This window comes from Mauremys reevesii, linkage group 8 (genome assembly GCF_016161935.1).
Source record: "Mauremys reevesii isolate NIE-2019 linkage group 8, ASM1616193v1, whole genome shotgun sequence".
In the NCBI taxonomy this organism is placed as follows: Eukaryota; Metazoa; Chordata; order Testudines; family Geoemydidae; genus Mauremys; species Mauremys reevesii.
In genome coordinates, this window is record NC_052630.1 from 65,011,675 (window position 1) to 65,027,442 (window position 15,768).

At 42.7% G+C, this 15,768-nt stretch overlaps 1 protein-coding gene across 1 annotated transcript in view; it reads left to right on the plus strand.

Annotated features, from left to right (window-relative positions):
- CRB1 (crumbs cell polarity complex component 1) overlaps positions 1 to 15,768 on the plus strand; it is a 120,862-nt gene that overhangs the window by 78,515 nt on the left and 26,579 nt on the right. The window contains exon 12 of the mRNA XM_039483413.1: positions 7,519 to 7,645. Coding sequence (XP_039339347.1) covers positions 7,519 to 7,645 — 127 coding nt within the window. The remainder of the gene's footprint in view (positions 1 to 7,518; positions 7,646 to 15,768) is intronic.

The window sequence follows — 15,768 nt, forward strand, 5'->3', positions numbered from 1 at the left end:
CCCTCTGCATACAAATATTCCTGGCTCTACATCTGTTTCAAACATGACAAAATAGAACAGTATAGTGATTTTCTCTCTCTGTGTATGGACACATAAACACACAACCCCCCCCATATAATACACAAATAGACATACATAAAACTAACAGTTTGATTTTAGCTGACATCCAATGGAGATACATGAAGTGTACTCTCACAGGGGAAGTGTTATGCACAGAAGACTGACTCATATTGTATCTTGCCAGTTTAGAATCAAATTCTAAAACAATTATACAATCAAAATTGGTGAACTTCTTATATATATATATATATATATATATATATATATATATATATATATATATATATATATATATATATATATTATACTATAGGGCAGGTCTTAGCATGAGGACCCACCAACTTCACTCATAACTAAATTTGTATTGGGTGGTGTACACCTCCGCGAAACATATTTATTGTCCTAGTATATTATTACCAATTCTCTATATTGTCCTGTATCCTCAGTCAAGACTGGAGCCCACTCTTCTAGGTGCTGTACAAACAGAGGAAGACACGGTCCCGACACCTATAGGTTATCTCAGGTTTTGTTCAGAAGCATTCAGCTGATAGCAAGACAGGAAATACAGTACAAAGAAGGTAGAAAACATAAGACAAATGGTTTTGCTCTCTCTCTCAGTGCAATGAAAATTAAATCAGTGGCATAGAGTGTCCAAAGGTCCAATGGGACCTTAGCCTTAGCACATTCAAAAAAACTTTCAAGAAAAGGTTTCTCCCTCTCTTTTTAACGCCCACTCACTTTGTGGAATCACTGCAGTAAGTCATAAATGATGGATGAAATGAAAAATTCTGACCCGCCCAGTACAGAGTGCACTTGGCAATTGCTGCTGTGCTGTAATATTTAAGTCAAGCATCCAGAAAGGCCCCCTGCCAATCCCAGAACATTTGGAGAAGAAAAAACGTCTCAAGCACTTTTTTGGTGTGTATTTATCTTGGGGCTTCAGGGTAGGAGGAAAGTGCTTTTTCCTTCTTCCTTCCATCCTCAGGCATTTTGCTAACTAAAGCTTTGGAAATGAGAGTCCACCCTTACACCCACAGCCACTGGCTGGCAATAACCTCTATTTTATGGTTCCCGAGGTCCTACTACTGAGTGGTGAGCCAATACTGAGCTTACTGTACGGTAATATACTGCTGCAATGAGACATTCTACACTTTATTCTCTTTTTTAAATCCTAAATTGCCACTATATTTATTCTCTTTTTTCTGGGTTGCCAAAATGTTGTAAGGTAAACTAGCAGTGTCTTTCTCTTTGAAGACCTTCAGTAAACTAAATCAGACAGAACACACACAAGGTTTATTTTACCAGAACAAATTCAAAATATTTCACATAGTGGGATATTAAAAACCACACCATCTCCATGATTGATTAGACTATTACAGATATTTTCCTTTAAAAGTATAACCAATCCCTAATAAAGGGTTTGATCCACAACCTGTGGAAATCAGTGGGTGTCTTTCCACAGAATGCAATGGACTTTTGGTGAGGACCAGAAGAAAGAATTTGATAGTAGTTAGAGATGGACAAGTTATTCCTCAGAACAGTTGGTCAAACTTTTTATTGCAAAGAAATTATTCACTGAATTTAGGTGAGATTTTCAACTTGACTAAGAGACATATGTTTCCAGCTTCCACTGCTGTGGCCCTTTTCCCTGTATGTGAACCAATTTTGATTTCTTTTTGTATGTATGAATTCATTTGTATTTGTAAGTATTTGCCAACTAGTTTGATGAACAATTTTTGTTTCAGATTTTTGAGGACCGTAATTGATCCACTAAATCAAATAGTATTCTTTCTGTTCCTGATTAGATGAATGTGGCTTTTAAATAGATGAAGAGAAAATTCAAATATGAGTGTTTGATATGAACACCTGCCCTTCCCAAATGCTTATGCAAACAAACTTGTTGGCATGAATGTTTGCAATTGGATGTGACTTTGGTTAAAGTGAACAGCTTTTAGTAATTCAACAAAGATCCACACACATTTCCAGGAACAGACCAGGTCTTCTAATCAGGTGTTATTAAGGCTGGTTGATTGTCCTCACTAAAAATGGGGAAAACGTAGTCACAGCAAAAAATACTGAAGTCATAATTTTAGTTTTAAAAGTTAGTCCTGGCACACTTTTAATTAACAATAAATTGTTTTTTGTGGTGGTGCTGTAACCATGTTGGTCCCAGGCTATAAGAGAGACGAGATGGGTGAGGTAATATCGTTTATTGGACCAACTTCTGTTGGTGATGGAGACAAGCTTTTGAGCTACACAGAGCTCTTCTCTATTTCTGGGAAACATCACATCCACCCTAATCTCTCCCCCACCAAGAGGACAGTCCCTGAAATCCAACCACCAAATAGTGATCAAATCCACAGACAAAGGGGGCACTGTTATAGTCCTCAACTACGATGACTACATTGACAAGGCCAACTGACAACTGTCAACACCACCTATTATAAAGAACTCAAAGACAACCCCACACCACAGCTTACCCATAAATTTAAGGATATCATCAAATCCTTCCCCAAATAACTCCAAGACAAACTCTACAACCTCATCCCCATGAACCCACTCCAGGGACTGTCTACATCCTTCCCGAGATATACAAACAAAGGAACCCACAGCACTCATCATATCGGGCCACAACACTCTTACTGAAAGAATATCTCGACTCATGGCAGCCATCCTCAAACCATTCACCACACAAAAGGCCAACTTCCTCTAGGATACAGCCAACTTCCTCCAAAAACTCTGCAACATTAACAACCTCCCGCAAAACACCATTCTTGCCACCATGGATGTCACTTCTCTGTACACCAACATTCTTCACAATGATGGCATCACTGCCTGCCTCAAATATTTACAAGATAATGGACAACCCTCAGATATCCACCCCAAACACATCATCAAACTTATCCATTTCATCCTCACTCATAACAATTTTACATTTAACAACAAACACTTTGTCAGAATCCTGGGAACAGCCATGGGTATTGGACGGCTCCCCAATATGTCAAAATCTTCATGGGCCACTTTGAAGAAGAATTTCTGGACAAATGCACCATGAAATCTATTATATACCTTGACAATCTTTTTATTTTTTGGACAGAGGACCTAAACTCCCACATAGACTTCCACCACAGCTTCAACCACCAACCATCCATTAAATTCTTTCTAGAACACTCCCATCAACTTCCTGGACGCCAGGATCAGTTTCAGCAATGGAACCCTATGGACAATTATATACAAGAAACCCACAGACCACCACACCTATCTTCACAGGTCCAGTAACCATCTGAAACATACCAAGAAATTTGTTATCTAAGTCATAGACTGGTGCCGAGGGGGCACAAGCTAAACGGGAGGACATGTGATCTCCCCATGCGTCTCCTCCACACCACACCCCCACCAGGGGTCTGCATGCTCTCCCTACCACCTTCCCACCCCAAGTTATCTGCAGGGGGAAGGGGCTCTGTCCTTCCACTGCGCCAGCTCCTCCCCCGGAACATTCAGCTGCTCGCCCAGGCAGCCAGGCCTGGGTGGGGAGTGGGACAGAGCTGCTCTTGGTTGCTGCTCTGTTCTGTGAAGCAGCTGCCTGAGAGAGATGCTGGTTGGAGAAAGGCAGCAGCGGCAGCTCACTCCCTGCCTGGACTCGGCTTCCAGGGACAGGTGCCACGCATGCTGGGGGGGGGGGAGATGGGGCTCTGGCTCGCTCAGCCCCTGTCCCCAGAATCCAAGCCTGGGTGGGAGGCAGCCTGCCACTGCTGCAGCCAGGTGCTCTTCCAGGCAGCTGCTGTGCTGCACCAGGCAGCGTCCCAGCAGCCAGAAGAAGCTCTGGCTCTGCCCCTTCTGCTCCTCACCTGGGCAGGCTGCTGAGGGGGCACTTGACCCTGCCAGGGGCGGCTCTAGGATTTGTGCCACCCCAAGCAGGGCGGCACGCCGCGCGGGGCGCTCTGGTGGTCGCCGGTCCCGCGGCTCTGGTGGACCTCCTGCAGCCGTGCCTGCGGAGGGTCCGCTGGTCCCGCGGCTCCGGTGGAGCATCCGCAGGCATGCCTGCGGGAGGTCCACCGGAGCCACGGGACCAGCGGACCCTCCGCAGGCACATCTGCGGGAGGTCCACCGGAGCTGCGGGACCAGCGGACCCTCCGCAGGCACGGCTGCAGGAGGTCCACCGGAGCCGCCTGCCGCCCTCCTGCGGGACGCCGCCCCAAGCGCGCGCTTGGCGCGCTGGGATCTAGAGCCGGCCCTGGACCCTCCGATGCTTCACCTCTATCTACAGCCAGGCTTTCAGATACCACAGAATATGCTCCAAGGAGAAAGACAGGGATATAAACCTTACTACACTTAACCAAACAAGGACACTCCACCAGAGAAGTAGATCACATCATGGACTGGCCTCCCCAAACACACCAAGAGAACCTGCTTCTATACACAAATAAAATACCGCACACTTCTCGTTGTCACCTACCACCCCCCACTGGAACCCATTTGGAGAATCATCAAACACTTAGAACCCTTACTCCATGGGGACCTCATCCTGAAAGAAATTTTTCCTGAACCCCCACTTTTGGCCTACAAACAACCTGCCAAGCTCATCATCAGAAGTAAGCTCTCCACAGACCAGGACACCGCAAATCAAAGGGGCACCAGACGCTGCCAGAACAATAGATGTAAAAGCTGCATACATATCTCCACTATTATGATGATCAACTCCCCTCACAACACACAGGGCTGGTGCAACCTGTTAGGCGACCTAGGCAGTCGCCTAGGGCGCTAGGATTTGGGGGGCAGCATTTTCTTTGGCAGCAACCACGGTGGCTGGATCTTCGGCTGCCCTGGTCGCCGCCATCATTTAGGCGGAGGGAGCTGGGGCAGGGGAGGCGCGGGGAGGGCCACCTGCAGCAAGTAAGGGGGGAGGCGGCACGCAGGGGAACTCCCCGCCCCAGCTCACCCCTGCCCCGCCTCCTCCCCGAACACGCCGTTGCCTCCCAGGTGCCACAAGCCTGGGAGACAGGAGAAGTGAAGCAGCGATGGCGTGCTCGGGGTGGAGGGGGGGTGGGGAGCTGCCATGGGGGGGTGCCTTAGGGTGGAGGGGGGAGCTGCGGTGGGGGGGGTGCCTTGGGGCGGGGGCGCGGGGATGGGGGCGGGCGCAAGGTGGAAGTTTTGCCTAGGGCGTGAAACATCCTTGCACTGGCCCTGACAACACAGCTTTCAAGATTCATGTGTCTTACATATCCCTATCATACAATGTGGGGTACCTCATCCAATGCACTAAATATCCCAATATCAACTATGTGGGTGAAACAAGACAATCACTACACTACTGAATGCACTTACATAGAAAAATGATGAAAGACAAAAACTCCCTGTCACTTGTGGGAGAACACTTTTCACAAAGTGATCGCGCTATATTTGACCTCACAGTCCACACCCTCAACGGAACCCTAAACAACACCTTCAAAAGATAAGTCTGGGAGCTCATATTCATAACTTTGCTAGATACTAAAAATCATGGTCTGAACAGAGACACTCATAGGTGCTGACTTTGTGGGTGCTCCAGCCCTGGAACACCCACAGAAAAAAATTAGCGGGTGCTCAGCACCCACCGGCAGCCAAGCTCCCCCCGCTCTTCTCCCCCCCAGTGCCTCCCACCCACTGGCAGCTCTGCCGATCAACTCCTTCCCCTCCCTCCCAGCACCTCCCACTCACCACGGATAAGCTGTTCCACAGTGTGCAGGAGGTGCTTGAAGGGAGTTAGGGTGACCAGATAGAAAGTGTGAAAAATTGGGACGGGGTGGGGGGTAATAGATGCCAATATAAGAAAAAGCCCCGAATATCAGGACTGTCCCTATAAAATCGGGACATCTGGTCACCTTAAGGGAGATGGAGGAGCGGGGACAGGGCGCGTTCAGGGGAGTGGCAGAAAGAGGTGGGGTGGGGCGTTGGAGGCAGGGGTTGAGTGGGAGTGAGGGCGGGGATGGAGTGAGGGTGGGCGCTTGGGGGAAGGAGTGGAGTGGGGGCAGGGCCTGGGGCTGAGCAGGGGTTGAGCATCCCTGGGGAAATTTGGAAGATGGTGCCTGTGGAGACACTGGATTTATGACTTATTACAACAATCTGTAACTCTCTTAAACCTCCCACTCAGCCTTTTCCCCACATGACTGGAGAGGTATTAATGGGCCATTTCACCTTGAATGGTTCCTTGAAATATGTATTAACTAATTATGCTAAACAATCTGTTCCAGCTTGTATTTTAGCTCTGACACTCTGGATATGTCTACACTGCAATTAGACACCTGCAGCTGGCCCATGCCAGCTGACTTGCTCTCACTGGGCGTGGGCTAATGGGTTGCTTAATTGCTGTATAAACATTTGGGCTTGTGCTGGACCCTGAGTTCAGGGACCCTCTTACCTCACAGGGTCCTAGAGCCCAGGCTCCAGTCCGACTCCCAACATCTACACTACACTACGGTCCGAGCCCCGCAACTCCAACTCTGCTGGCCTGGGCCAGGCTCAGGTTTTTAATTGCAGTGTAGACATTCCCTCTAGTACATTTCCCAGACCTGAAGAAGAGCTCCATGTAGCTTGAAAGCTTGTCTGTCTCACCAACCGAAATTGGTCCAACAAAAGATATTACCTCATCCAACTCGTCTCGCTAATAAATTATTTGTCATGAAAAGTGGGATATCCCCTATTTTATACTAAATATTGTTTGAAACCATTAAATAGTATTTAACTAAGCCTTTAAAATCTGATACAATGCTGCAGTTGACATATTATATTTCCTGGCATTATGGTCCTCAACTAGACCAGCAGAAGAATGCTACTATTTCAGGTAGGCAATAGGTATTTGGATGCTCACATAGGGACTTAGCATGTGAATAGATGATCACAATGGTCCCTGCTAACTGGGGGATCTATGAATTGATGAAAATGGGCATTTTTGTGACTTAGGGCCCAATTCTTCAAGATGCTAAGTGCCTTCAACTCTCACGGACATCAATAAGAGTGGAGGGAGCACAGTTCTCTACAGAAGGTAGCCAAGATCAGCCTCTAAGCATATGTTTACTCAGGGATAAAAGACCCGTGGCACATCTGCGGCTGGTCTGGGTCAGTTGACTTGGACACATAGGGCTTGGGCTGCAGAGTTAAAAATTGCTGTGTAGACATTCAGACTTGGCTAGAAACCAATCTCTGGGACCCTCCACCGTCACAAGGTTTTTCATTCCTGTGTAAACATAGCCTAAGTCACAAATGTCCATTTTACATATCTAAGTGCCAATGTGAGCATCAAAATGCCGCAGATATGGGATTTCCCATTTTTGTACCTATATGTGAAAACAACACAAGACATCAAAGATGTAAGTGTAGGTGGTAACATCTGTTATTTTCAGGACAGTGAGAAACCCTTGTCTGATTAATGTTATCTAGTTGCTAACACGGTTGCTTAGTGCTTTTGGTCTTTTACTGTAGGTGTGAAACAGACATTGATGAGTGCAACTCTGATCCGTGCATGAATGGAGGCCTCTGCCAGAACCTACTTAACAAATACCAGTGCATCTGTGATGTAAACTATGCTGGCGACCGCTGTGAGGTAGATGTAAGCGACCTCTCCTTTTTTGTCTCTTTATTATTGTGGCAGAATCTCTTCCAGCTTCTCTCCTACCTTATTTTGCGAATGGATGATGATCCAGTAGTTGAGTGGGGTGAACAGGAAGATTAGTAGCCATCTGTACACTTAGTATTTTAAAGCTATTGACACACAATGGAAGATGCCTTGACTGAACAGGAAATTAGTTTAGCATTCAGAAAAGCAATAAGAACCACATTTTTAAAATCATTTATCAATGTTTTGAACATATTAAAATATTTTATTGTAAATAATTAATTCTCCAACTATGGCTTTAAATGCAGAAGCTAAGTTTCTAAGTAGCATCATATTTCTTTGTATTATTTTGTGTAAAAAATGACAGATGTATGGAACGTTCCAAAGCAAACATTCAGATCTTGATTCTCACCTATTTATGAATCATTTTCACTCTGCTTTGGTTCATTTGCTTAATTTTGGAACAGATGCTAGTAGATAGTGAATATCAGTCTGAAAATACTGCTTTAACCCATTTCTACTGGGGTATTGCACGGTGCATGGTCTCTTCATTTCTTACAGTGTAATGCATAAAACTAGTCCATGACAAGATATGCTAAGAGTTCAGGGTGAAATCCAGGCTCCACTGAAGTCAATAGCAAAGATCCCATCAACTTCAATGAGACCAGGATTTCACCCTTAAAATTTAAATACATCACATCCCATATTATTCACTGCTGTTGATTTAGAAGTTTGGTTCAATGTCTGTGGAATCAAATATGTCATAACAGTGGATAACGTTAAACTATTTTGGATAAGCCACTGGCAATATACTGAGCCCATCCTGTTGGAATCAATGGCAGAATTGTCTTTGATTTCACTGGGAGTAGGATTGGCATGACTATCTGTACATTTCATTTGAATAAAGTTCACTTGATTAAAACAAAATGCAACTATTCTATGAATTCACATGGAATGGTTTTCAAACATGCACCATGATATGAATTTATTCATTTTAACCAAAGGTCCAATGAGGATATCATATTTCAAATCCACCGGCAGAATTTGTTAGTTGCAATATTGCTACCTCTTGAAGTAGATCTATTTTATCTGTGAACTGAGAATGTCAGTACTGTAATACATAATTGTAGGCAGAGGAATATGCTTATTTTTCACTTCAGGAATCAATCACCTTGCTCACTGATGGGTTGTTATCCTTAATGAATGAGGATTAAGTGCATGATATTGCTCACCATTGTAGATCAGGCGTGATTCAGCAAAGTACTTAGACATGTACTTGGCTTTGAGCACACAAGCAAATTGAAGTCAATGGGACTTAATCACTTGCTTAAATTTAGTCCCTCCTTTAGTAACCGGGTGAATCTGGGAAAATATGTTCATGTCATACTTTGTTCTTTCTGGAAAGAGTTTTACAGGACAAGTACACTAATGAATTGTGCAATAGTTTATTTCAGTATTACTACTCATGTTGTATTAGTACAGTGTTCAGACCTACAAACACTCATTTGAGCTCACTGTTCACAAGAGTAAGTGTTTACAGGTCTGTATTTCATTATTATTAAGTGATGTGGTATGCAGGCAGAGTTATGGGAAAGAGATCTTTATTAAGTATGCTGAGGCTCTACAGTTTGAGAGAGACAGCAGCTTGGCTTCTGCTTCAATCCCTGAGCCCTTGGGGTACATCTACATAGGGATAAAAGACCTGTGGCACTGCCGCAGCTGGCCCTTGTCAGCTGACTTGGGCTCACAAGCAGGGCCGGCTCCAGACCCCAGCGCACCAAGCGCGCGCTTGGGGTGGCATTTTGCCGGCAGGGCGGCAGGCGGCTCTGGCGGACCTCCCGCAGGCATGACTGCGGAGGGTCCGCTGGTCCCGCGGCTCCGGTGGACCATCCGCAGTCATGTCTGCGGGAGGTCCACCAGAGCCGCGGGACCAGCGGACCCTCCGCAGGCACGTCTGCAAAAGGTCCCCCAGAGCCGCGGGACCGGGAACCGCCAGAGCGCGCCCCGCGGCGTGCCGCTCTGCTTGGGGCGGCGGAATTCCTAGAGCCGCCCCTGCTCACAAGGCTTGGGCTCAGGGGATAAAAATTGCTGTGTAGCTGTTCGGGCTTGAGCTGATGCCTTTGCTGTGGGATTCTTCACCCTCACAGAGTCCCAGAGCTCAGGCTCTAGCCTGAGCCCAAGAGTTCACACAGCAATTTGTCAGCCCCAGAGCCTGAGCCCTGAGAGCCCGAGTCAGCTGATCTGGGCCAGCTGTGGGGTTTTTATCCCTGTGTAGACATAGCCTAAGTGTCACAGGCATCACATCCCAATCCTGACACCTGACTGTGTGCACAAAGTGCTGTTATTTGTCTCTGTTAGATGTAGAATGTTAATGTCTCAAGGAGCTGCCCTGGTCTGAAAACTTAAGTGTAATACATTGCTGTATAATAATTGTATTACACCATAATAATCTCTTTATCATCTTTCTTTTACTAGAGAAATGCCTGAGGTAATTTTGCTGTTGATTGCCTGTAAAAATGTTTTATTCCTCTCTTTTGTTTTATACATAAGCCATACTTCTGTAAATAGAATATAACAAAATATGTTCCATATTGGGGATAAAATTATTGTAGTAATATCAAAAACATAAACACTAAGTGTTCTATTATCTACACTATTGGATTATTTTAGATCAGACTAGAATTATTTGGATGATATTCCTTTTAGCCAGTTTAGACAATGGAGACAAGCAAATATTCAATTAACGGTATTACACTTAAACAACATAGGCCCCAATTTGGCAAAATACTTTGGCACATACTTAACTTTAAGCACATACTTAAATTAGAGGTGATTAAAAATTATATGGAAAGTTTTCCCACTGAAAAATCTGGTTTAATTGAAACTAACATTTTTCACAACAAAATGACAAATATGACCACAATTTTGATTTGCCTGCAGGAAATGTCAAAATAAAAATTTTCATTTGAATCAACACTTCAATATGAAATGATGTTTTGGTTTCAAAATGCCAAAAGTAAACAAAAATAGTTCAATTCATTTTGACTTAAAAGGTAATTTTGTTTTGGCATCTTGAAACTGAAAAAGAAAAACAAAACATTATATGTTGAAATGTCAGTTCAAAATGGCAATTTTCATTTTGCTTTGATTTAAATTGTTGTTTTGGTTTTATTGACACCAAAATATGAAAACAAAATGACATTTCAAGTCAAAATGAATATCATACTGTTTCAAGATGTTAATCTGAAACAAAAAACATTTAATTTGAAACTGAAAATTTTCAAACCAAGATTTTTTGTTCAAATTTTCGCACAGGAAAAATTTTGGTTTTCCAACCAGCTCTTACTTAAATCCCATTGAAATTAATGGGAGTTAAGAACCCGATTAAGTGCTTTGTTGCATAGCAAAGTCTGCTGAACATCATGCCACAAAGCTGTCTCAGATCATTGTTTTCAGTTTGCTGTTAGTGACAAGGGAAGCTGGGGAAAGAGATACATCTTATATCAGTGTTCCTAGCATACTGTGTTTATAATGCACCAGACAAACAAGAAATGAAAACCAAAGAATATATACATGTATAGAGATTTCAAACACACTATTTCCTCAATTCTAGAAATGTGGAAATGCATAGATATATACAGTGTACCATATATATTATATATGTATTACATGTTACATAAAAAGTTACAAATTTCAAATATATTAAATAGCAGTGCAGCAGTCCCTGGCTCTCCCCCTCTGTTTACATATCACTAATGCCACTATATCCACTGGGATTGTAAACGACTTCTTCCCTTCCTCTAATGCCTTGTCATCATGAAACATTTCCTGATTCAGAACTGCTGCTCTTTCCTCTTTGTACTTCTGTATTCTCAACTACATTGTGTGTGTACACGGCTTTCCCATCGTTATTCACAAAATAAACCTTCTGCCTTTGTCTCTTTACGTCTACTTTTCATTCTTCTGCTGAGATCTGCTTTCATTTGCTTTAAGTGTACCATGATTTCTGAATGTTTACACTTCACTCGTGTGTTACACAATCATATAAAACGTAGCTCTTCCGCACTGTAACGATACCCTTTTAACATACGTGGCCGCTTAAGCATCTCTTCCGACTGATGCCATTTAGTCAGAGGAGTGCTATTCTGCACCCCAGGACAAGTGTCCTTTATTTCTCATTCCAGAATATATTCGGTGCCTGCTATTTTGATTTCACCAAATGTCGTCAGAAAAATCATTCACTTGGGACTTCCCTATTTAAACCTGAACCCTGCTCTTCCCCAAGTTTCTGATGCTGGAAGTTTGCTATGTTTTAGTGTAACAGCTATACACAAAGTATGCCATGGGTTTTAAAGGAGTAGCACACAGTGAGGGAACAGTAGCTGACAGTGTATGCCAGATAACACAAATTAGTCCAAATAATTAGTAGGGTCTTTGCAGCAACATCAAGATGTGTAAAGAATTGAATATGTCCAAATTCCTTATCTACTTTCTCTATTTTTCAGTTATTGTTCTATTAAAATACATGGGATTCCAGTAAAATCATTTAAAGGTAACAGAGAGAAGAGATGAATGGCAGAAAAGTGTCCATGGATACTGTGCACTTGATTCAGACAGCTTAAAGTGACCTACAAAGGATTTTTAAAGAACTGAGCTTTGTTCTTTTATGTTCCTTTCTTAAAAGCTTTTTGAAGAAAGAAAAGCAAAACAAAAAAAAAGATGATTCATTTTGGTCTTTTTTTTTTTACTTTAGAAATTCAGGCGTCATCTACTCTGGGAGGCTGTGTGGTGACTGCAAAACTATTAAAATTATGAAATCCCAAGAGACCAAAATCTGAGTAATTCAGAAAGGCAGGGATTTTTAGTCAAACTGTTTTTAAAAAAGATTTACTTTGTTAACCCCTATTTACTTTCAATCCCTAATAAGGATGGGGTTAGGATGGTTTTTTTTTAAAGTGTAAACATACCATCCCCTTTTATTAAGATATGATAGCCTATAGACTACATGTCTGGGGCTACCCCATGCACAGGTTTTCCAGTGAAACCAGGGGAGAGTGGACTTCATAGTTTAAGGTTTAAAAAGTGGGATTTAAAAAAATTAATAAATATCACATAAAATAAGTTTAACAAAGTAATTTAAAAAAAAAGGAAACTCCACTCTAGGTCACCTGTAAAGGGGCACAGCTTAGAAAGCAAACAGAAAAGATGGCTGCACATGTCAGGAGTAAAAGCACCACGATGTACTTAATTACACATGATTTCAGAGGCTTTTGGGGGATTTAAGAGGCTCCCTCCCCTTGCAGAAAAAGACTTAGAGACATGTAGACTTTAAGGCCAGAAGGGACCATCATGATCATCTAGTCTGACCTCCTGTACATCGCAGGCCACAGAACCTCACCCACCTCCTTCTGCAATAGGCCCATAACTACCTGAGTTACTGAAGTCCTCAAAATCTTGATATAGAAACTTCAAGTTACAGAGAACCCACCATTTACTCTAGTTCAAACCAGCAAGTGACCTGTGCCTCACACTGCAGAGGAAGGAGAAAACTGCCCGGGGTCTCTGCCAATGTGAGATGGGGGAAAATTCATTCCTGGTTCCTTACATGGCGATCAGAATCTAAGTCCTCCACAGATCTCCAGCTCTTGCTATTTGATTACAAGTCTCATGATATTTAACATTTTGTTTGAACCCCAGCATGGAGACAATTGCTTATGTGACAATCTCAGCTTTCATTTTTTTAAAAAGAGCAAGTTCAGAAAAAGGTGTGAAAATGTGACCTGAGTACCTCTAAAGGCTCAGAAAGCAGAAGGGAAATAAAAATAATTTAAATTAAAAAGATAATTTTTAAAAAACCCTCATGATTTTTTAACATCAAATGTTGGCGACATCTGATCTCTTTTCTCCACTTTTTTCTCTTAAGGTATGATTTCCCTCACCCGATACAAGTAACTAATTGTCACAGAAGACAATGGGTAATGGAATGCAAATAGGCCCCAGAAATTCAAAGGGAAAGTAAGATTTCTGTCAAGTAGGGAGAAGGAATCATTACTGGTGGTAATGGGGATGGGCAGAGGCCTCCGTATTTGCAGTGAAAAATTATTTAAGATTCCTACATCAAGAACATGTTACAAAACCATCAATATGATGAAATAACTATAACCCAAAAGTAGTGCTAGCTGCATTGGCAGCATGGTATTCAAAAAAATACTATCTGAAATACACCTCCAGGAACTTCGCAGAAGCTGGGGTTTGGCTGGTCATTTTAATTTATATTGCAGTAGTGCCCAAAGGCCCCATTAAGACAGAGAGCACTCTGTGCTATGTAATCATAGAAATGTAGGACTAGAAGGGACCTTGAGAGTTCATCTATTCGAGCCCAGACACTGAGGCAGGACCAAGTAAACCCAGACCATCGCTGCCAGGTGTTTGTTCAACCTGATCTTAAAAACCTCAAAAGACAGGGATTCCACAACCTCCTTTAGAAGACTATTCCAGAGCTTAACTATCCTGATAGAACATTTTTCCTAATATCTAACTTAAATCTCCCTTGTTGCAGATTAAGCCATTACTACTACTTCTACCAAATACATACACACAAAGGAAAATATGGTTCCTGCCCTAATTAGCTTGCAATTATGTTTGTACTTGGAAAGTTTTCCTGAACAATAGCATGGATTGCACCTTTGGTACAGTATTCACTCACAACAGGTACCCTGTTTGTACATGTACAAGTAATGCAGAAGTGGTGGCTGGAAAAGTGACACAGAGTTTAAGTTCTGCGTTAAGATGGCTAGAGTTCCCCTCCACATACACACCATTGCTACTTTCATATCCTCTTCCAGCTGGTACCACTTCACCCTCCTGGGCAAATGGACAAGTGGCACATGCTGCATGGTTACACTTCACGTTAAATGTCATTAAAATACACTAATAAGCGTGTACGATATGTTCCATATTGAGTCCAGATTCAACAAAAACTCAGTCTGGCTTCCATAGGGTGGAAGCTTGGAATTATGATTGAATCTGCCCCTCAGTGATTATTTAACATATTCATTAACTGCAAGTGTTAGTAAAATGAATGTATCTAATGATATTTAATTACAATAATTAATGCCTGATGTCTCATGAATAATTTAATTGTCAGCTATTTGCATTTTCATACTTATGCAGTTATTCGTGAGTAATTATCATATTGACTAAAAAGCATAGACACCAGGAAAGTAACAACTATATCATCTTCTCTACGTTCACTTTTCCTTCCGCTCACCTGTCAAGCCTCCCTCCCAACCCTTTCTGTCTGGTTCTGGTATAGCATGTTGTTAATGCAGAAGGAGATACAATGTATTTTATTTTTTAAGAGTTTTAATGCAATGCCTTGATAAATATGGGCCCAGTCAGTCACACATGGTTTCAGACTGAGCCAGCTCCAGCCAGTACCTTGTCTGGCGGCCCCAGTGAGATTTGGCAGATTGTCAGCTTTCACTGAAAAAGAAAAGTTTCTAACTCTTAGGGTGGCAAAGAAAATCTCCCAAACCTTAAAAGATGCAGTGCTGCCGTTTTGCACCTCCAGGTAGCCTGATAATTCTCAGAGGGATTTGGCCCTAAGGATTTTGTTCTCTGGGAGTTTGCTTTGGCCCAGTGATTTGAACAAACAAACCGAAATAGAATAGAATGGGAATGGAAACAGGAGCCAAGAACTTATGTGAGTTCTGTTCCTGGCTCTTACACGACTCCTGCTGTGCACATGCAGAAGTTGCATAACTGCTCTATCTGTTCCCTCATCTGTAAAATGGAAACATCAGCGATGCCAGCACTTGTAATTTAAACTTCAGAACTTTAGTGTTTCTAAAGCCCCAACTCCAACACAAGAAGCTCCACTTTCACAAAAGATACGTTTCTAGCCCTCCTGGGTACAAAGAAAAGCTTGAAAAACGTGACCCCTGAAGGTTGAAAAAACAGAAGGCAAATTAAAAAAGCTCCAAATTGATTAAATTTTTAAATGTCATGATTTCAAAATCAATCTCATGATGGTTTGTAGCCTAACTCATGATTTTTGAATGCATGGGGCTGGCAATACCGGGATAATAATATTCACCTACCTACTTCAGAGGACG